The sequence below is a fragment of the Lacerta agilis genome, chromosome Z (genome assembly GCF_009819535.1).
Source record: "Lacerta agilis isolate rLacAgi1 chromosome Z, rLacAgi1.pri, whole genome shotgun sequence".
Lineage (NCBI taxonomy): Eukaryota > Metazoa > Chordata > Lepidosauria > Squamata > Lacertidae > Lacerta > Lacerta agilis.
The window spans coordinates 19,049,295-19,070,225 of NC_046331.1; the positions used below are offsets into that span (position 1 = coordinate 19,049,295).

The following is a 20,931-nucleotide window of genomic DNA, read 5'->3' on the forward strand; positions in this document are numbered from 1 at the left end:
TCACCTTTTCTCTAAATTAAAAAGTCCCAAAATTGATTTGTGTAATACTTTATTTTAAATTCTTTTCCAAATGGAATTTGCCTTTTTCATGACCACCACGCACTGCATCAGCATCTTCATTAAGCTCTCTGCAATGACCTGTGGCCTTTTGACATGGGTGGGATATTTTAATGCAGTTTATGTGGATTTGCATATGTATGTGCTTGTTTTCTGTTTATTGTGACTTGCTTCAAGTTGCTGTGGCAAAAAAAAGAAACTAATACATTTAATAAGTAATAATGTTATCAATTTGGGAGGACTTCCCCAAACCCTAGAAATTATTGAATGATAGGATTTTAATTGGGATATGGATAAAAGTACAAGCTGCAGAGCTGTGCTAGACAGGGAATACCTGGGCTGGTTTATGCAAACCAGCCTGGCTGGCCCAGTGAAGAACAAATCTGTTAACATGACAAAAGGTGTTGATGTGTCATATGAGAGGAATCCTTTGGCCTGGGGAGACAGATGTTGCCAAGGTGTGTGTTTGAAGGGACAGGTAAAGAGAGTTTTTGAGGAAGAAAACACTTTGGGAAGAAGAGAAAAGACCAGGACCCATCTTGGGCAGGCTGGCTGAAGGCTGGCTGAGAGAGATGCCTTGGACTCCAGGGCTCCAATGCTGTGGGAGAGAAGCTCTGCTTGAGATGACCATGCAGTAAGATCTGGACTCCCTCCATGCAGACTGAAGGTGTAAATAGGTGACTAAACCATATTTTTTAAAAGCTATGACAGTCTCCACCGTGTCTCAAATGTCCAAAGGATCAGACTCTGGCTGAGTGCCCAGGACCCCATGGGCTCTTTCTACAGCTCAGCAGAGAGAGGGGGTGGCACCCAACTTTTGTAATCTTGATTTTTAAACCCCCCTTTTTGGGGGGAGGGCACAGGGCACCACTGACCTCAGCATCTAAACAATGGGGGAATGGAACAATGCGACAAGCACAGGATTCTTGCAAAGCCCCACGAGGACTTTGAAAACCCCGAATGAGTGGTGTGTTAAGCATTTGGAGCAAATCTAGTTTCCGCCTCCTGGACATGATCCCTCCACCACTTTTAGTAAACATGTGAGAATATGGCTCCCTAAATTATTTGTTGTTCTTTAATAATATGACAACAGTTTGATGGTTCATGTGCAGCTAGGAGGGGCAGGGGACATTCAGACCCTGCCAAAACTCCTTGTTTGGGCTGAAGTCAGGATGACTTTTGAGCCAGTTTGATATCTTTCTAGATTCTTGGAATACATATTTAAAAATTTCTTTCCAAAGAAAACTTAACTTTTCATTCTGTTTACTCCTATCTTGAAAACGGGGATTTGGGACATTTAGATAAGGAGATTCTTTCCCACTGTCAAGAATCTTCACTGCCTTCTTCGATACTGTGAATTGCTTCTGAAACACTTCAATGGCCCAAGAGCCTGTCAAATATTAAGACCCAGGAAAAATATGTATGATATCCCACATGTAATCAGGAAGCCAAAGGTGAAGGGGGGTGCACTTCTTTGAAGAATGCAAAACACCCTAGGAACAGCTATATGTGGAATTGTAGAGGTGGAAGGGACCCCAAAGGGCCAACTTTGTAGGCATATGTTAGCAATTAAGCATACAAAAGAGGTTTTGCATGGAGAGGTACTGCAGTGGTGACTGGTGAACTATGAAAGGAAGTCAGGCAGGAAAAACAGTGTTCCAGCCGAAGAGAGCCACTCTGAAGTCTTGATTTCAATGGGAAAGAGTTAGCGGTAAGTGTGTTCTGATCTGTCCATGAAATCAGCAAGTGTTAATATGGTCTGGATTGTTGGGTTGCCTGCATCCAGACCACTGTGCCCACATACTTGAGATCTGCATCGAAGGCCCTCTTGGTGTGCCCACCCCCTAGGACAGTGCGGTGAGTGGCCTTTTCCCCATAGCTTTGGAATGCCATCCCTGTAGACCAGTGGTTCCAAAGGGGGGGGTGCCACCCCATGCGGGGCGGTGGGATTTGCTACGGGGGACACTAAGAGGCAAGGGGATAGCATAGGTTGTTGCTACCCCTGCACCTGTTTAGACCTCCAGTCCTCCGAATTGCGAAAACATGAAGTGAGCAGGATTATTTCTACCTCAACAATTCCTCTGTGGTCAGCATATTTTTACTAAACCAGCATATTTTTACTAAGCAGTGGACAAAAACGAGTAGGCAGTTTTGACAAATAAAGCTGTGCTTCTTTTATTAAATATTTTACAACCATAGCTTAGAAACCTAGAAGGAAACAATATGAGCTTTTATGTGCAAGAGAAATTGACAACAAAGAGCTTAAACTTGTACTCACAGAACAAACTCAAGCAAAATGGGACACGAACAACAGCAAATTTTTTTTTTTTTAAATGATCGGGTATCAGCAGGAAAAATCTATTTCTTCCAGTTTAAACATAAGGACAGTGATTTCTACTGACTTAAGGGGAAGAGAGATCTACTTACTTTTAGGTTCAATGAAAAATGCTGAAGAGCAGACCACAGGCACAATTAAAGCTTCTTAAACCGGCAGTTAAAGCGAATAAACACTTTGTTTTAAAAAGTGGCCCAGCTTTCTTTTCTACATGTCCCACTCGGAAAACCTTCTATAATGTTTGAACGAAACCTTGCTTCAAAACCTCTCTATCACACACTCTTTCTCTCCCCTAAACAAGGATGGCTCTCCTCTTTCGCAGAAAGATGCGGTTCAGCCAGCAGGTGATGTATTCCTTGGAGGCCAGAACTGCTGTCCCTGTGGATGAGCCAGCACAGGCAGCCAGGACCCTTAAGCCTACAGCATTTTCCAGTGCACAGAGGATAACATGATTTCAATAGTAAAAGGCGAAAGATTTATACGATCTGAAGAGCCATCCATGCACTTCCCTTGGCAATGTTTGGGCTCAGACTATTCTTTTGTTTTTCCCTCCTGAAATCAGTGCAGGCCGTTCTTTGCACCAGGGTCAGCGCTACCCACAGTACAGCATGTCTAGTTTTAAAAAACGCCCTGAGGTATTGCCAGACCTATTTGCCACCTGTTAAAATTTCATTTCAGATTGCCCTTCCTCTGCTGCTTCTGCCCATTTTACTCTACATACAAACATCCTTCTTTGCTGGATTATGGGTTCTGGACTATGTGTAAATACAACCAAATCAGTTTTGATCTATACAGCCTTCTATGGCTCAGAAGGACCCCGATACTTTAAAGAACACCTTCCTCCCACACATGCCTGCCAAGATCCTGAAGTCAGCATAAGAGCCCCTCCTCTGTGTACCCCACCAGCAGCTGTACAGAGGGCAGCTGTCAAGAAAACAGGCCTTTTCAGTAGTGGTCTCCTGTGTATGGAAATCTCTCCCTAGGGAGACACACCTGGCACTGACATCAAGGGCGTAGCAAAGGGAGTGCGGTAGGTGCAGTCTGCCCTGGGTGCCCCCACTGAGGGGAGGGCGACATAATGGTGGGCGGCACTCACCGCAGGGCCTGTAGTGTACCAAAGCCACACGTCATTCCTGGGAGTGACGCAGTGGCTTGAGCGCCTGCAGCCTCCATGCTGCCCCAAACAGTCTGCCTGTTATCTCCCCCTCAGCTGTAGGACGGCTGAGTGGAAGGAGCCGGACTCCTTGGAGGCACTGCGGTGCCCCCCGTGGCCAGCTGGCTCCGCCCCTGTGGATGGCTTGCTCCGCCCCCGGGCGCAGCACATCCATGTCGCTCCAGGCGCCTGATCAGCTTGCTCCGGCACTGACTGACATTGATATTTTTTGCCTCCAGGCAAAGATGTTCCTTTCCCCCCCCCAGTTATCTGGGAGGCACCCCCTTATTTGGGGGCTTTTTTTCTTGTGGTCAGACCCATGTTGGAGGGAGAGGGAGAGGGATTTATTTTCATGGTCTGATTACCTTGTGTTGTGTATCTGTTTTAAACATTTAGTACTGCAAAAAAAATTGCTATTAGTTGTAAGACGTTTTAAGACATTTGTGCAAAATGACTAGTAAGTTCAAATAAATAATCATAACAACAACGACCAATAACTTTGATGTATCAAAATATGGCTGGGGAGGGAGGGACCTTGAGACAGGACCTTGTGAAGTAGCCAGAATTGTAGAAAGTTGTAAATGACCCCAGCCTCCCTTATAAAGAAATCCGCAGAAGAAATTTTCAAGTTGGCAGTGATGACAAGGGGAGATTTGGAGGTTACCATATTTTTCAGTGTATAAGACTATGTTTTCCCCCTTAATGTCAAAAATAATTTCCAAAATTATTGTCAAAAAATAGGGGGCGTCTTATACATGGATACATCTCCCCCCATTTTCTTAAATCTGAGTCCCCCCAGACGGAAAAATACGGTAACCCTGTGGATGAAAGGAACGCCATTCTGAGACATTTGTCCATTCTTTCAAAAGAACATCGCAAGAAAGAAATAATGTTCACATGAAGCAACTCAGAGTCAAGGCAAGATGCAATAGGGGTGGCATAACTATGACCGACAAGCCACACAAAACCTGCCAAGCTTGGGATACCTTGAGAGCTTCAGTAGGTCTTCCCTAAGCAGAAAGCAGCCAGCTGACCAAACCAAACTTAGCAGACCAGTAGCTTTCTTGCTTTGTCCCATACTTGGCCACATCACATAACTATTTCCACACGTCCTTGGGCGTCATGCCCAAGTTAAACACACAAACAATGAGAATTGAGAAATGAAGAATTGGGGGGGGGGGGTTTGAAATGAAATGTTTTTCTTTCGAGTTTCACCTAACAAAGTGATGAAAAGCAAAACAAAAAACAGCCAGGCTTGGTTTTTGTTGTTGTGAATTTTTTTCAATGTGATTGAAAGGGTCTCCTCAGTGTCCTTGTAGGCTTGCCATGACGTTTGCATGGAGCTGAAACAACAACAACAAAAACCCTTTTGAGTGGCTCTGCTCCTGTCTGCTCAGCTCTCTGTGCAAACTGGCATCTTCAGCAGAAAGCAGCAGGATGAAGCTTTGTATGTGTGGAGAACGGCCTCATGTTAGCAGACATCTGTTCCCGTCCTTTCTTCTGGGCAGGGAAAACAAACACACGAAGAGGTGAAGGGAAAAGCTACAAATGACCACACTGACAGCCACTTGACACCAGCCCATGAAAATGAGTATCTTCACATCTCAGCTAAGCATTTTAGAGGGCACTTTCACAGGGCTATCCTCCCTATGCGTAAAGAAAGCACAAAAATGTGAAAGGTGCAGGTGCTCTGCTCCTAGACAATGGTTTCTTCTGGAAACATTCGGCCGCTGTGCTTCTTGGGTGGGGCGCTGGGGCGGGGCTGGCTTCTAAGCCACTCTGCCCTGCTCCGCAGAAGCTCACTCTCCACCGTTTCTGCTGTCATCATGCAGTATTCCTTAGAGCTTTCCTGACTGAAGTACTCCTGGACGGTGTTGCGGATGGAGGCCGGGAGGAAGATGCGGAGGTTGTGGCTGAACGTGCTCCGCTGGACCTTGGTGTGCCACCCTTCCTGCTCAGCTGGTTGCCCTGGGACTTCCACGAGGGGAGCACTTTCGGGGATCTCCACCTGGGGTGACTGGCTCACTGATTCATGGTGGTACCTCCTCGAGACAGACTGGAGGACCAAAGGGGTGTTTTGCCCGTAGAACACTGTCTGCGGAATATGAATTTTCACACTCTGCAGATTCTTGGCTGTCTCCTCCTTGTTTTGCCCTACAGGAGATGCTGTTGGATTGCTCGTTTTAGGTGCCATGAATACGGTTATCTTGGTGCGCTTCAGGCTTTCTTGGCTGCGATGCAAAGCTTTGGGGTGACTGATCTCAATGTGCTTCACAGATTTCTCCCTTTGCACTTGCGGTGATGGCAGAGAAGGGCTCTCGGTGTTAGGGAAATGACCTCTGGAGTCTGGCTTCACAGGAGTGTGGCAGAACATCTCAGCAGCTCCTGCCCCTTTCCTCTCTTCGTCCCAGTTGTCCTTGTGAAACGGGCTCCCTATGGGCATGAAGACCCTCGCTGAGACTCTGCTGCTGCAGCTGGGCTCCTGGTCCTCCACCTGCTTCCCGCAGCAAGCGCCCACATTGCAAGGGCCCAGTGGCAATGGGGAGGTCAAGGGCTTGTGCCACTCCTTCAAGGATCTCTTTGCCATCTTAGGGGACAAGGCGTGGTGCTTGGTAGACGTCCCGAACATGAACGGTGGGGTGGAGGCTTCAGTGGGGCTGAAGGCAGATGACTCGGAGCAGTATGAGAAAGCACTGTCCAAGGAGCTCAGTGAGGAGGCAGATGTGGTGGTCGACGAAAGGCTGGAGAAGCTAGACGTGTTAGACAGGCATGACTTCAGAGGGTCAAGCTTCTTGGGCACGCTGGCGCTTGGGCAGGCCCCCCAGAAACTCTGTTTTCCTTTGCTCAGACCAGGGCTCAGCCCTTCATCTATGAGCTTCTGGCCCTCCAGCTGCAGTTGCTGGAGCCTGCGAACGTAATCAACGTGGCTGTGCATGATGGTGGCATCACAACTGGACTGCCGGGCCACTGGCTCATGGTCCTCAGCAGAAAGCTGTGAGCTCAGGCAAACACTGGGCTCCGAAGAGCACCGATTCCTCGGAGGCCCCAGTGAGCAGACTGAGCAGTTGGAGCAAAAGGATCCCTGCTCTCTCAGGAGGTTGCAGCTGTTGGAACTGGCATGCCCAGCTTTGCTCTGATAGCAGGCAGTGATCTCGCTAAACAAATCCCAGTCCTCTTGCTCCTCGTTGAGCATCAGTCCATCAAATGGGCTGAAGAGGCCCTCACGGTCTGCTTCCCGCACATAATGCTGATGTGCCCTTCCTTGGTAGGAGGGAGCACATTCCATCTCATCTGAAGAATCATTGCGCTGGCCTGTGGGGAGAAGAAGAAGCCACATCAAGATAAATGTGCATCTGCTGTGCTCCTCAAGAATGCAAAGTGTGTGTGTGTGTGGTTTTTATTTCCAGCGTCCACACACAAGTGTCAAAATGCCAGTCCTATTTTCACCCCATTTAATTTGGATTTGCTCCATTCTGAGGAAAATTCAGTAAATAAAACCTGTTGCCAACAACCCATTCATAATATCTCAGCGATCTGTTCACGGTATTAAGAGCCCATCTGGGAGCACCTAATAACACAAAAAACAGCCCTGTTGGATCAGGCCAAATGACCCCATCCAGTCCAGCATCCTGTTCTCACAGCTGCCAGCAGATGGGAAACCCACAAGCAGAATCCAAGCACAAGAGCTCTCTCCCCACACCTTGTGGTTTCCAGCAACTGGTATTCAGAAGCATTTACTGCCTCTGGCTGTGGAGACAGAGCATAGCCATAAGGGCTGGTTGCCATCAATATCCTTGTCCTCCACGAATCCCCCTTCCTTAGGTCCACTGAAATCAATGGGACAAGTTAAGTTTTTTGGGGAGGGGGGGATTAATGGGAAAATCAGCTCTGCCACAGCTTGGTGCCCTTCTCCTTCTCTCTCTTTTCTCCACCAACCTAGATGGCTTTTTAAAAGGATTTGACAAAGTCGTGGAGGAGAGAACCATCAATGGCTACTAGCCACAATGGCTATATTCTGCCTCCACAGTGCCTCAGGTCCTATTTTCTGGTTGCCCACAGGCACCTGATTGGCCACTGTGAGAACAGGTTGCCGGAGTGACTGAAGGAATCCTGTGTGATTCTTTCTACTTTGCATTCCCCTGCCCGTTTCTGGGCTCTATTCCATTCTGGGATGTAATCTAAGGTTACCAGGTTTTTTCCAATGAATCCGGGGGCACTTTTCAACTTCCTACTAAATAGATGGATTTCGTCAGGGGACTGTCCCCGGGAAACGGGGACGTCTGGTAACCTTAATGTAATCCATCATTAGCATCCTGAGAAAGGGGGGATATTAAATGAACAGATATGTATCTCAGCCATGGCCTTACCTAGGAAGTAATCCACACTCTTGGACTTCTCTTTCTCTGACTGTTGGAACAGTGTAGCAATGTCCCCTCCAAAAATTTCAGCTGAATTTTCAATCAGGAACTGCACCAGCCTGGCCACCTGTATGAAAGGAAGCAGTTGCCAAGGTAATATCTACTACTCTACGATTCTAATAAGTGGAGGATACCAGCTCTGGATGCTGTTCATGTGGCTAATTCCAACAACATGATGTTTGTCTGTTAATTATTACGTATAATTATTCCAGTCTCTATTCTACTGTGTGATTAAGAGCTGAAGCACACAATCAGCAAACAAACCCAACTTTCTCTCTGTGCAGGGGAAATTTGCATTAGATGTGAACAGAGGAGCAGCAGGGCTGGACTGAGACATTTTGGTGTCTAAGGGCTTGTCCACACTTTCGCTTGTCCTGTGCCTAGAAAACACAGGAAAGTGGTTTTTCGCTTGTCCTGCCACTTCCCCTTGGAAACCCCACTGCTTTCTGCCAAGTCAGAACAATTGTCAATCTGCAGAAATGCTTTTTGACGTTTGTTCTGATTCAGCGGTAAGGAGCAGGTTTCCCCGGGGGGAAAGTGGCAGTACAAGTGGAAGTGTGGATGAGTCAGGAAACAAAGGACAAGACTGCTTTGCTCGGTGGAACTGGCACTGTTACAGGTGCCATGTAATACCCATTCTGCATTGGTAAGAACTCAAATCTTTTAGTGTGGCAGCACCTGCACTTTGGAACTCCCTGCCTATTGACATCAGGCAGGTGCCGTCACTGTTCTGTTGTTAGCACCTGACAGATCCTGAAGTTGAGGCTCCAGTACTTTGGCCACCTCATGAGAAGAGAAGACTCCCTAGAAAAGACCCTGATGTTGGGAAAGATGGAGGGCACAAGGAGAAGGGGACGACAGAGGATGAGATGGTTGGACAGTGTTCTTGAAGCTACTAACATGAGTTTGGCCAAACTGCGGGAGGCAGTGAAGGATAGGCATGCCTGGCGTGCTCTGGTCCATGGGGTCACGAAGAGTCGGACACGACTGAACGACTGAACAACAACAACAAAATCTTTCTTGTTTAGACAAGCTTACTCAGACATTTAGAAAGTGGGTGTGAGTTTTAATCTGTTTTTGGTCTTGTAATTTTAACTTCCTGAAAGTTTTTAATTGTTGATGCCACTTTTTCTTATTGATAATTTTATTGATTTATCTTTTTTTGTAACCTGTTCTGAGATTTTCATTTTTTAAAAATATTCAAGTGCTGTATAAATTATATGAATAAGATGTACGAATGAGACTGGCAGTGGATCTAATACATCAACACTGGGACAAGGACATTGTGCCTGAGGGCATGAGGCTTGCTTAGGGCATGCAGCAGGACAAGATCTGTGCTATATCCAGCTCTGCCCTTTGACACTCACCCAAACACACTTAGTTTTACTCATTTCATAAAATTTATATACTGCTTGGTCGTCGAACACCTCAGAGCAGTTTACTGAAATAATAAACAGTAAGATTATTAGCACTGTAAAACAATTAAAAGCTTCAGAAAATCCAAACCAGCAATCGACTAAAAACACATAAGCATTCTAAATATGTGGGTAGGCTTGCCTAAACGAAAATGTTTTTAGCAGGCACCAAAAAGAGTGCAGTGAAGGCGCCTGACTGGTGTCAATAGGCAGGGAGTTCAGAAGTGCAGGTGCTACCGTATTAAAAGATTGAGTTCTTACAAATGTGGAACAAGTATTATGTAGCACCTGTAACAGAGCCGGTTCCGCAGATTGAAGTACCGGTAGTTAAAGTGGGCATATATGGGGTGATCTCACAGGTAAACTGATCCTAAGCACCTTTATATACAGTAACACCTTGAACCTGGCCCTGTAGCAAATCGACAATCAGTGCACATCTCTGAGCAGAGATGTTATATGCTGACAAGATATCACTCCTGTCAGCAATTGTACTACAGCATTCTGCAAAGTGAAGCCCCACATAGAGTGCATTGCAGTAATCCAGTTTTGAAGTAACCAGTGCATGAGCTACTGTGGTCAGTACTGTCATACCATATCACAAATATCCTATGGACATGATGACCAAAGCAATTTGGGCCAGGGTTAGCATCATGCAACTGCTAGCTCTGCGTTCCAGCTCTGAAAAAAGGGACTACAAATTTAACAAGGATTTTGATAGTCTAATCAAAGTTCAGAGTGTTTGATCCAAAGGGGAAAGCCAATGAAAGGGATGTGCATAAAAACCCAGAAGCAGAGAAGGCTGTTACCTTCTTTGTGGATTTGCTTTCCTCCTCAGGACCTGTTGGGCTGGGAAGCCACAGCATGTTGGGGGCGATGCAGAGGGCCAAGTTGTAGGCGTTCATTTGATTCTCTGTCGAATTTTGCTCAATGTGATGTAAAACTCCAAATAGGTGTCTGAGCAAAATGAGGTTCGCTTCTGGGAGTTGATTCACTAAGCTGCAAAAAAAGAAGAGAAACGAGAATGAAGCACACCAGCTCAGACCACAGGCAAAGAGGACGAATCGGCTGCCTGGAGGAGGGTCCACACCTGATGATTTTTCGTGGCATACTAACTCCAACTCTGCACAGCCAAAACATACCCTAAATGTACTTGTGCCTCAAATTTGCACATCAACTGAGAAAGGAAAAGCAAGCATTTAACATTTGCAGGAAATTTTGCTACTTTAATTTTGAATGCAGCACTAGAATTTTTAACAAGGATTTTTTTTTTAATCCTTTGGACATGCTGCTTGGGTTTGAATTTGGCAACTGCAGGTCAGACTAAAGTTTTATCATTTCCCCTGAGAAAGTGTAAGTATCCAGTCCAGGGCAGCTGGCAGCACAACTCAGAAGCAGGGTTCCTGCAAATGATACCTTATCTCAGCTGAATCCATAGCAGGACTTGAGCCTTGAATGCTTCTGCATTTCTAATTCTACCCCAAATTATGAGTCTGTTATTATGCTCATGTATAAAGCCCATGGAAAGCCATCAAGAGCAGCTGGCATAAACCGGAAGAGTGGCTTCCAACCTGTGTTCCAGGAAATCTTGGAAGCTTGCTTGTTGATAGATCACATTTCCAAATCTGCCTTTCCTCGACTGCACTCAAGAGTGGTAGGCAAGGCTCTCCCCTTGCAATTCTATCCTCACAACCACTCTGTGAGTTTAGGAACACAGGAAGGTGCCATGTGGCCCAGTATTGCCTACACTGGCTGGCAGTGGCCCTCCAGGGATTCAGACAGAGGTTTTTCCCATCGTCTCCCTCTCCCCTTCCCCGATCCTCTTAAGTGGAGAATCCACAGATTGAATCTTGGATCTTCTGCTGGTAAACCTTGTGGTCTCTTGCTGAGCCCTTCCCTTAAAGTCTGGCTAAGAGAAATTAGCCATGATCCACATCTGTCCGTCCGTCCCCACTACATGGATCAAGTATCTTTCCATCCCCTTGCCATTTTGAGAAGGGGGCATGCTTGAAATTCTCCTTAAAATAAGAGCATCTTACTAGAATGTAGCGTATGGCACTGTTTTTTCCTAAAGGATCCCACATGGCAGTTGGAATGGGAGAATGAGTAGATATTCGCTACCCAGGGTTATCAAAGCAGACAGACTGCCTCAGTAGCAAACCTTTTGAGTGCTTCAATCTTATGTGCTCGGCTTTCCTTATCCATGGCTTCCATCCACAGCCCGTGCATGTCTGAGGATAGAACACTGTCAGGTATATTGCGTAGGAAATCCTATATTAAATACAGACATGCAGAGTGATTTGGTTAGTCATGCAGAGAGCAATTGAGTCGATTTTGAGATTTATTTTTCAATGAAGCACAAAAGCCCTGATTTTGTGGGTGCATGTCAAAAACCACACAGTTTAAGGTAGGGGTGGGAAAAGTCTATTTACCCCTCCCCATATGGCCCAAATTTGATAGACCAGGGCTTCCCAACTTGCGTCTCCAGATGGTTTTTTTTTTTTTTTTTACTACAACTCCCATTATTATTAGCTAGCAGGACCAGTGGTCTGGGGTGATGGGAATTGTAGTCCAAAAACAGCTGGAGACTCAAGTTTGGGAAACCTTGTGACAGGCAGATGTGGACACCCACCAGTCGACCACCTACCATCACAATGACACCAGGTGACCTGCTGGAATGCTTTGCAATGGGCTTCAAAGCCCAGATACTGTAAGTATTTGCTCATTCGATCCCCACAGGTGCTGCCAACCAGCTGATTGGCAGTGCCTGGAATCCCCTTTTGACATGAGCACAAAATGGATCCTGTGCACTTCGGTCTGATGGCATTATGAGCAGTGCTGAGCATACAGAAGCATATTGCTCAATGCTGCTCTCCCACACTGGGTTTCATTTTCCAGGGCTTCTCAGAATCCACCTGTTACAAGCCCAGAACACCACAATACCAGAAACCTCACTGTTTGCAAGAAAAACTATTGGGCAAAATTAACATGAAACACAGTTTGCACTATCATGGGAGCAAGGGGGGGTCAGGGTTTTTTTTTACTAATTGCCATGAAGAATGGCATGTTGAATGCCTCTAATCTTTCTGCACAGATTGCCAGTTCTTAACCCTTCACACTTCTCTACCGTTATCTCAGGCCTGCACACTTGTGATGCAACTGGCGGCCATGTGCAGCCTGTGTGGCAGCCCACCCGTGGTTTGATAAATCTCCCTGCTTGGGACATGCTGAACTGAGAGGGGCGAGATGGTCAAGGACCCAGCAGGACAAAACACCCGGCAGCTGCATTTGGCCTAGCAGGTTAAAACTTGCCTGGGCCTGCACCCTCTCTTGCTGCCCCTTAGGCCACGGTCATACCACACATTTAAAGCTTGATGATACCACTTTAAACACACATGGCTTCCCTCAAAGAATCCTAGTTTGTTAAGGTGCTGAGAGTTGTGAGGAGATCCCCTATTCCTCGCACAGAGCTTCAATTCTCAGAGCTCCCTTGGAAGAGGGGCTGATTGATAAACCACTGAGAATTGTTGCTCTGGGAGGGAAAGAGGGGCCTCTTAAACAATTCCAAGCACAAATTACAGCTCCCACACATATTTTGGGGGAAGCCATGACTGTTTAAAGTGGCATCATAACACCTTAAATGTAAAGTTTGAAAGTGGCCAGTGGCATGGATTGCAAGTGTCTCCGCCCATTCCTTATCCATCCATAGCCAAGGTCTGCTCTTGCCTTTCCATGCTCTGATGGCTGCAGAAATTTTAAAATTTCCATCTCACTCCTTGAACTCAATGGAGAGGAAGCTTTTTTATAGAATCATAGAGTTGGAAGAGACCACAAGGGCCATCCCGTCCAACCCCCTGCCAAGCAGGAAACACCATCAAAGCATTCCTGACAGATGGTTGTGAAGCTTCTGCTTAAAGACCTCCAAAGAAAGAGACTCCACCACACTCCTTGGCAGCAAATTGCACTGTCGAACAGCTCTTACTGTCAGGAAGTTCTTCCTAATGTTTAGGTGGAATCTTCTTTCTTGTAGTTTGAATCAATTGCTCTGTGTCTGCTTCTCTGGAGCAGCAGAAAACAACCTTTCTCCCTCTTCTATATGACATCCTCTTATATATTTGAACATGGCTATCATATCACCCCTTAACCTTCTCTTCTCCAGGCTAAACATACCCAGCTCCCTAAGCTGTTCCTCATAAGGCATCGTTTCCAGGTCTTTGACCATTTTGGCTGCCCTCCTCTGGACAGTCAGTATCCTTTACTATACCTGTGCTGCTAAAAATAAGTACAATCCTGACATATTATATTATAATTCACATTATTATGCATTTCATGTTGTTTATGTGCATATCATATACAGGCCACATTTCCTAAAGTAACCAGCACATAAACAGATGCATACAATGCAAAGAAGTCCTTAAATACTAATGGTTGTAAAATTGTGCTCCAGAAATACAGTACCACAAGGGATTTTACTCTTTTATATGTGTCGAAACATATGATATGTAGGATTTTCCTACAAGATCCTCAAGACTCCCCAAATGTTTCAACCAAGCAAGAACATCCAAACATTGCCATAAAATTTTGCTTTACTTTGAATTTGACACAATCAGCTCACTAAATTAGTTGACATGCCTGGATGTTAGTATGGGATGACTCAAAACTGCTGTTGCCCATAGGCTGAGAGGGTTATATGACACCACTTGCCATCAATTCTGAATTAAAGCCCCTCCCTTTACTTGAAATTCCTGAATTGCAGGGGGTTGGACTTGATGGCCATTCGGGTCCTTTCCAACTCTTGATTCTATGATTCCCCCCAATACACCTTAAGCCACTGCAGCAGTTCCTTGTTAGTCAGCACAGCAAAACTTAAGGTCTTTAAAGTACTACCAATATGGTCCAACTTACTGTAATAACTCCAGCTGCCACAAAGACAGATTCACCATCCACCTGGACATCATCTCCAGAGTTGAGTTTTTCTTTCAGTTCCTTGCAAGTCTTGGCATTAGCCGAACGCCTGAATATGCCCCTTGTGGTGGGGCCCTCATGGTACAGGAGTTGCAGGATATCCTGGGGTGTGTGGAAGTGAGCAATGTCAGTTATATGATCACTAAGGGTGATTATTATAATTTGCATTTTAGACAATCAGGTTAAGCTCTGATACATGAGAGAGGGAATATTCCTGTTGTTGTTGTTGTTGTTGTTGTTGTTGTTGTTGTTGTTAATTACCCATCCTTCACCAGCAGGTCCCAGGGCAGGTTGCAATTTAAAATTCAGTACAGTGGAAACTTGGCTTTCGAACGTAATCTATTCTGGAAGACCGTTCGACTTCTGAAACATTTGAAAACTGAGGTGCAAAAGGAGGTCTGCAATTTCAGTGGAGAAAATTGAAAAAACCTCAGCAGAAGCCATCCGACTTCCAAGGCGTGTTCAAAAACAGAAGCATTTACTTCTGGGTTTTTGGTGTTCAAAAACCGAAATGTTCAGCTTCCAAGATGCTCAAAAACCAAGGTTCAACTGTACAGTGGTACTTCGATTTTCGAATGTAATCCGTTCCGGAAGACCATTTGAGTTCTGAAATGTTCAAAAACCAAAACTCAGTAGTCAACAGCTAGGCCTCAGGACCTTGCACTCAGTGGACGCCGCGTGGCATGTTTGACTTGTGACGCATGTTCAAAAGCTGAAGCATTTACTTCCAGGTTTGCAGCGTTTGAAAACCAAAATGTTTGTCAACAGAGACGTTCGAAAACTGAGGTACCACTGTATTATAATCAGTTATAGAGTCATATATATGAAAGGGGTTCTAAGGGTCCTCTAGTGCATCTCCCTTTGTGTTTGATTTTCTTCAGTAATGTTTATCCTGGGTTATTTTATTTGATGTTTTAATGTGTTGTAAACTGCTTTGAGATTTTTTTCTTAAAAATATAAAGCAGTATAAAAATGCAACTTCTTCTTCTTCTTCTTCTTATTATTATTATTAGTATTATTATTAACAACAACCATAATAAACCTCTCTGGGAATTGTCACTATGTGAGGGGAATAAAAAGGTAAAAGGTAAAGGGACCCCTGACCATTAGGTCCAGTCGTGTCCGACTCTGGGGTTGCGGTGCTCATCTCGCTCTATAGGCCAAGGGAGCCGGCGTTTGTCCGCAGACAGCTTCCAGGTCATGTGGCCAGCATGACAAAGCCGCTTTCTGGTGAACCAGAGCAGCACACGGAAACGGCGTTTACCTTCCCGCCGGAGCGGTCCCTATTTATCTACTTGCACTTTAACGTGCTTTCGAACTGCTAGGTGGGCAGGAGCTGGGACCGAACAACGGGAGCTCACCCCGTTGCAGGGATTCGAACCGCTGACCTTCTGATCAGCAAGCCCTAGACTCTGTGGTTTAACCAGTGTTGTGTAGTATTAGACCAGGATCTGCTTCAAATCCCCACATGGCTATGAAACCCACTCACAGTGTGACCTTGAACCAGTTGCTGCTTCTGTCAGCCTAACCACCATCACAGTTGATGTGGGGATTAATTCAATTCAATTCAAACTTTATTTGCCTAGCCGACTGGCCATAGCATCTAAATGTGGGGATTAAATGAGGAAGAGGAGGGCCATGTATGCCACCTTGAGCTCTTTGCAGCAAAAGGTGGGACATAAATGCAAACAACAACAAACTCTAAGTGCCAACCACCACCACCACCTTTAAGCACCCTTAACAAACTACAGGTATGAGGATGCTTTGGGGGAAAGCCATGACTGTTTGAAGTGGTATGATACTGCTTTAAATGTATAGTGCAGACAGGACCCAAGCCTCCTTCAGAGCCTGCTTCCCATGCAGCTAAATATGCACTGGCACAGTGAACAAAAGAGTAAAGAAGCTATTATGCAGAGGCACCCAAATAACATCCCTGGGTCCCCATCTTACCATAATTGGCTTGGGGAGGTTTCCATCAAGACACACTGATTCCAAGGACAGGCCAAAAAGCTTCCTCGAGGTGGTCGGAGACTGCGATGCTGGGCTGCCAGCTGGGGTGCTGGTGCTTCGGCGGAGTGCCCAGTCAATCAAAGATTTCTTCCTCTTGGTGTGCTTCTGTACCTTTTCTGAAAGCACAAATGCACCTCAGGTTTCAGGGTGTTCGCTTTCCAAGGCAAGGTTCATGAGGTACAAACTGGGTACCAGGGAGGCAATTTGGAGTAATTAAGAAGTGGGACTGCTGATCTTCCATGAACTTCCAAATGTCTTCTCCTTCCCCTGCTGTCCATCCTGGCTGAGCAAGCCCTTTCTCCTTGTCTTCCTTCTGTCTCTTCTGCCCTCAACATACACTGCTAAGCGCAACGAGTTTAGATTGTAATATATCCATCAAAGCACTATGCCTTATGCCCATAATGTCTGAGAGGTATTGCTTTCTAATACATAAAGCAGAATGATGGGCAGTTATTAGAAATGAGGCAGGGAGGTCTCTAAGATATGGTTACCAGATTTTTTTCAATGAATCTGGGGATACCCCCCCCCTTTTTTTGAAGCTGAGTAGCAACAGGGAGTCAGTAGTGGGGATGGTGAGGCATAAGACCCTGGGCCCAAGCACACATGCATATTGTATAAAGGTACAAAGCCCTTCTTTCGCACTTTGTGAAACCTAAAACAGTTTTTTAAAAACTGGGCAACGGCGTGCTGCCCACCTGTGACTCCCAAGCCTTCCCCGGTCTTCTTCCGCTTCCTCCTTTGTTTTGACAGATTGAGGGAGACTTGGAAGTTGTGGGTGGGCAGCCGTTGCCTAGGAGGGGCGCAAGGCACACGGTTTCTCTGCCAGGCAAGGTGCAAAGCCCTTCTTTCGCACCCTGTGAAACATAAATGCGCAGAGACTTTTAAAAACTGGGCAACGGCGCACCACCCGCGACTGCTGAGCCTACCCCGATCAGTCAAAACAAAGGGGGAAAGGGGCAGGAGATCTGTACCACCTGATGCCCCTGGTTCCCCTTTGGCAGTGGCGGTGGCAGCGGCAGTCAGCACCCCGGAGACAGCCTGGTAGTGCAGTTGGGTCTGGCTGACTTCAGGAGCTGCATGCTGCCATGGCACCCACCATTTTTCCTCTCCGGAAGTCCCCATATGATGTGTTGTGCACTAGACACATCATATGGGGACTTCTGGAGAGGAAAAATGGCAGGCGCCACGGTAGCAAGCAGCTCCTGAAGCCAGCCAGAGCCCACTGCGCTACCAGGCTGGTCCCGGGCTGCTGAGGCTGCCACTACCACGTTTCCCAGGGACAGATTTGCAAATCTGGGGACATTCCAGGGACGGAATTTGTCCGGGGACAGATTTGCAAATCCAGGGACTGTCCCCGGGAACCGGGAACATCTAGTAACCCTACTCTAAGATCCGTATGCGAGAGATGGAACTGTTTTGTGAACTACTGGAATGCATTATATAGAAATGAGGGACTAGAAAGATATTTGCTTGCGGGAGGGATGTTCAGTCCTCCCACCCCAAAAACAGCAGCAACTCATTTCACTGATTGAATCTTCTAGTTCCTGAAGCTGTTATTAGCCTCCATTAGGGAAAGAGGACAAATTGCCAACCTCTGCCTTCCCACTGTATCTTTTTCCTACCCCTCAACTATCTCCATTAACAATATTTGGTGATTTGACAAACCAATAAGGTGTTTAATGACATTTGACAATTTTATTGCCTTAATAAAACAATATGGGTGTGTGCGCCAAATTTTACTCCCAAAGTAAAATTTCAGAAACAAAAATTTGCCTAGAGTTCAAACAGTTGTATCTGAATTTACTGGATTCCTAATTAGTGAGAAAATTCATGTTGGTACTAAATCTGTCCCCACAATTAGAACAGTAGATCACAAGCTGAGATCCCTGAAGGTCTTGCCAGCAATTCGGGACTATTTCCTTACCTCTCTGCAGCTGCTCTGGAGCCTGGTGTCTGAGTTTCAAGATGAACTGGCATTGCCTATCCCTGGGGAGCTGGTCCAGGATGGAAGTTCCATAGCAATCAGTCAGCAGCATTCTGTTGTCAGGATCTTGTGGCTGGTGCATGGAATCTTGGAGGCAGCTGAGAATAATGCTGAAGGGTTGCTCATGGCCTGTTGCAATGACAAGAGGTGTTAGCTTCTGAAAACAGTCAAGGCGCTAGCCCTGACCAAGCTCAAACCAGCTGGACTTACGAAATTAAATGCATTGAAAGAGCTTGCCTGTCAAGACTAGGAAAGGAAACACCTTTCTATTTCAGATCTCTCAGTTTCTCATTTTTATAATCTTAAAATTCAATTCTCTGAATATCTGCAGCAGTTTGCAATTTTTTAAAAAAGTCCTACAAAAATTATTTAGCATTTTAATGCAGATTTCTCCTAATACATGCATTTTTGTATGCAGTTTTAGGCACACATTTCTTGCAAGCAACATCTAGCATGTTGTATGATAGTTTCACCATATATTCCATTTTTATGCATGCTCTCTCCTAATACAGTGGTTCCGGTTTGTGAACATTTTTTGGAAGCTGAACATCTGACGTGTCTTACACAGCTTCTGATTGAGTGCAGGAAGCTCTTGCAGCCAATCGGAAGCCGCACCTTGGTTTTTGAATGGTTCAAACAGACTCCTGGAACGGATTAAGTTCAACAACCAAGGTACCACTGTATATGCATTTTTGTAAACAAAGTTTGGTTGGAAAATCGCACCTCAAAATTTGGACATGTGCAGATTTCTAAGGAAGGTCCCATGCTTTGGTTCCCATATTGTTTAGGAAAGTGAGAATTTGACAATTTCCCTTCAAATGAAAACAAAGGGCTTATTATGCATACTTTTATTTTGTCCTCCTCTTTCCAGGTACAGGTCTGTGCTTAAAAGCTCCATGTCCAAGCATTGGGTTTTTTTGTCCTGGAGTCCCCCCCCCCATCTCTCACTCTTTAGTGCTCGATCAGAGGAATCAGGTTTTCTGCAGATTGCCATTTGCTCCAATTCATATTTAAAGAGCAGATTTTCACGGGGAACGCTCCAGGACAAAAAGAAGGGCACTCAGACACAGAGCCTAGAAAGAGTAGAGGAAAGATACCGGTAAGTGTGGATAAGCCCTGAATCTAATTTATCCTTCAGTCCCTAGTCAAGACTCAGATCTACAGTGGGTCACTGACTGGCCTGGGGATGTCAGTTGGAGAAGAATCCTGTGCCCACCAACCACATCTAGCCAAAGGAAGAAACTGTGGAGATATCCTTCACACCAGCCATGGGATCATCCTTTACCTGTAAAGGAAGTAATACAGTATGGCAGGTCTGTCCCTCACACTAGACTTTGATCTAATTTTCATTGGTGGAATTTTGTGGGGTGGGGGTGGGGAGATCCCCTCTGGGCTACATAGTAGGATATAAACAAACAAACAAACAAACAAACCTTAAGCTGATCACAGATGTGACATGGTTAGGCATCCAAAGGAAAGGGAATCTGAATGGGGAGGAGGGGGAGGAGGGTGGAAGGGGGCTCTGACCCCAAATCTGCTGAGCCTGCTTTAAAAGGCCTTGACATCTCCCACAGCCCAAGAGAAGCAACAGTCAAAGGGTTTTGGCTCCTCTGAAAGAAGTTAACTGAAAAGTCTCAAGGAAAAGGCCGCTCTTGTCAACATTCCCAAACAGCCTTCATCAAAAGTTCCGCTCTCATTTTAGTCCCATTTTGACCAGAAAGCCCAACCCTAAATACGATACTGTCATTATGTCACTTGTAATAATAGAAATTGTTATGAAACACTATGGGAAAAAGTTGAAAAGACATGCCCTATACTCTCAGCCAAAGTAAATACTCTGTCTAATTTTATTTGTACATCGAAACTTGCATCATTTTCTGATATGTGCCAATAGCAAAAAACAAACAAACACTTTTTGCCTTCATAGGGCATTTTTTATTATTATTATTATTATTATTATTATTATTATTATTATTATTATTAAATAATTTAAAAGAAAATATTGTGTTCATCTTAATTTCCTGCTGCCTATCTCTGAAATTACTCCTTGTTTAGCCTCAGTTCAAACCCAAACTTTTATTTAGGCTCCTTAAAGGCAGCCCAAAGCTGTTTAGGAGCTAAATGGATTTATTTATTCTTTTACCAACAAAAACAGCTACATCTGAATAGATAGGGCACCATGTATAGAATGTTCCATTGTATCTATTTCAGAAATCCATTGAACTAGGATACAATGTTTAACACAATGAAGATGATGCTGCCTGCCATGTGTGAAGTAAAGGTAAAGGTAAAGGGACCCCTGGCCATTAGGTCCAGTCGTGTCCGACTCTGGGGTTGTGGCGCTCATCTCGCGTTACTGGCCGAGGGAGCTGGCGTACAGCTTCCGGGTCATGTGGCCAGCATGACAAAGCCGCTTCTGGCGAACCAGAGCAGCGCATGGAAACGCCGTGAAGTAGCCGTGACAAATTCTATGCTAGGGATCATTAGGAAACAAATTGAAAATAAAACTGCCTGCATCATAACACCGTTATACAAACTGACAGCGTGACCACATTTGGAATACAGTGTGTTTAGTTCTGGTTGCCACACCTCAAAAA

At 45.4% G+C, this 20,931-nt stretch overlaps 1 protein-coding gene across 1 annotated transcript in view; it reads right to left on the reverse strand.

The window, feature by feature from the left end:
- Positions 1-4,723: 4,723 nt before the first annotated feature.
- Positions 4,724-20,931, reverse strand: part of LOC117040269 (rho GTPase-activating protein 20-like) — a 29,672-nt gene continuing 13,464 nt past the window's right edge. The window contains exons 7-13 of the mRNA XM_033137941.1: positions 18,275-18,463; positions 16,291-16,466; positions 14,281-14,442; positions 11,537-11,646; positions 10,185-10,374; positions 7,913-8,030; positions 4,724-6,857 (exon numbers count right to left, since the gene is read on the reverse strand). Of these exons, the coding sequence (XP_032993832.1) occupies positions 5,242-6,857; positions 7,913-8,030; positions 10,185-10,374; positions 11,537-11,646; positions 14,281-14,442; positions 16,291-16,466; positions 18,275-18,463 (2,561 nt within the window). The 3' untranslated portion in view covers positions 4,724-5,241. The remainder of the gene's footprint in view (positions 6,858-7,912; positions 8,031-10,184; positions 10,375-11,536; positions 11,647-14,280; positions 14,443-16,290; positions 16,467-18,274; positions 18,464-20,931) is intronic.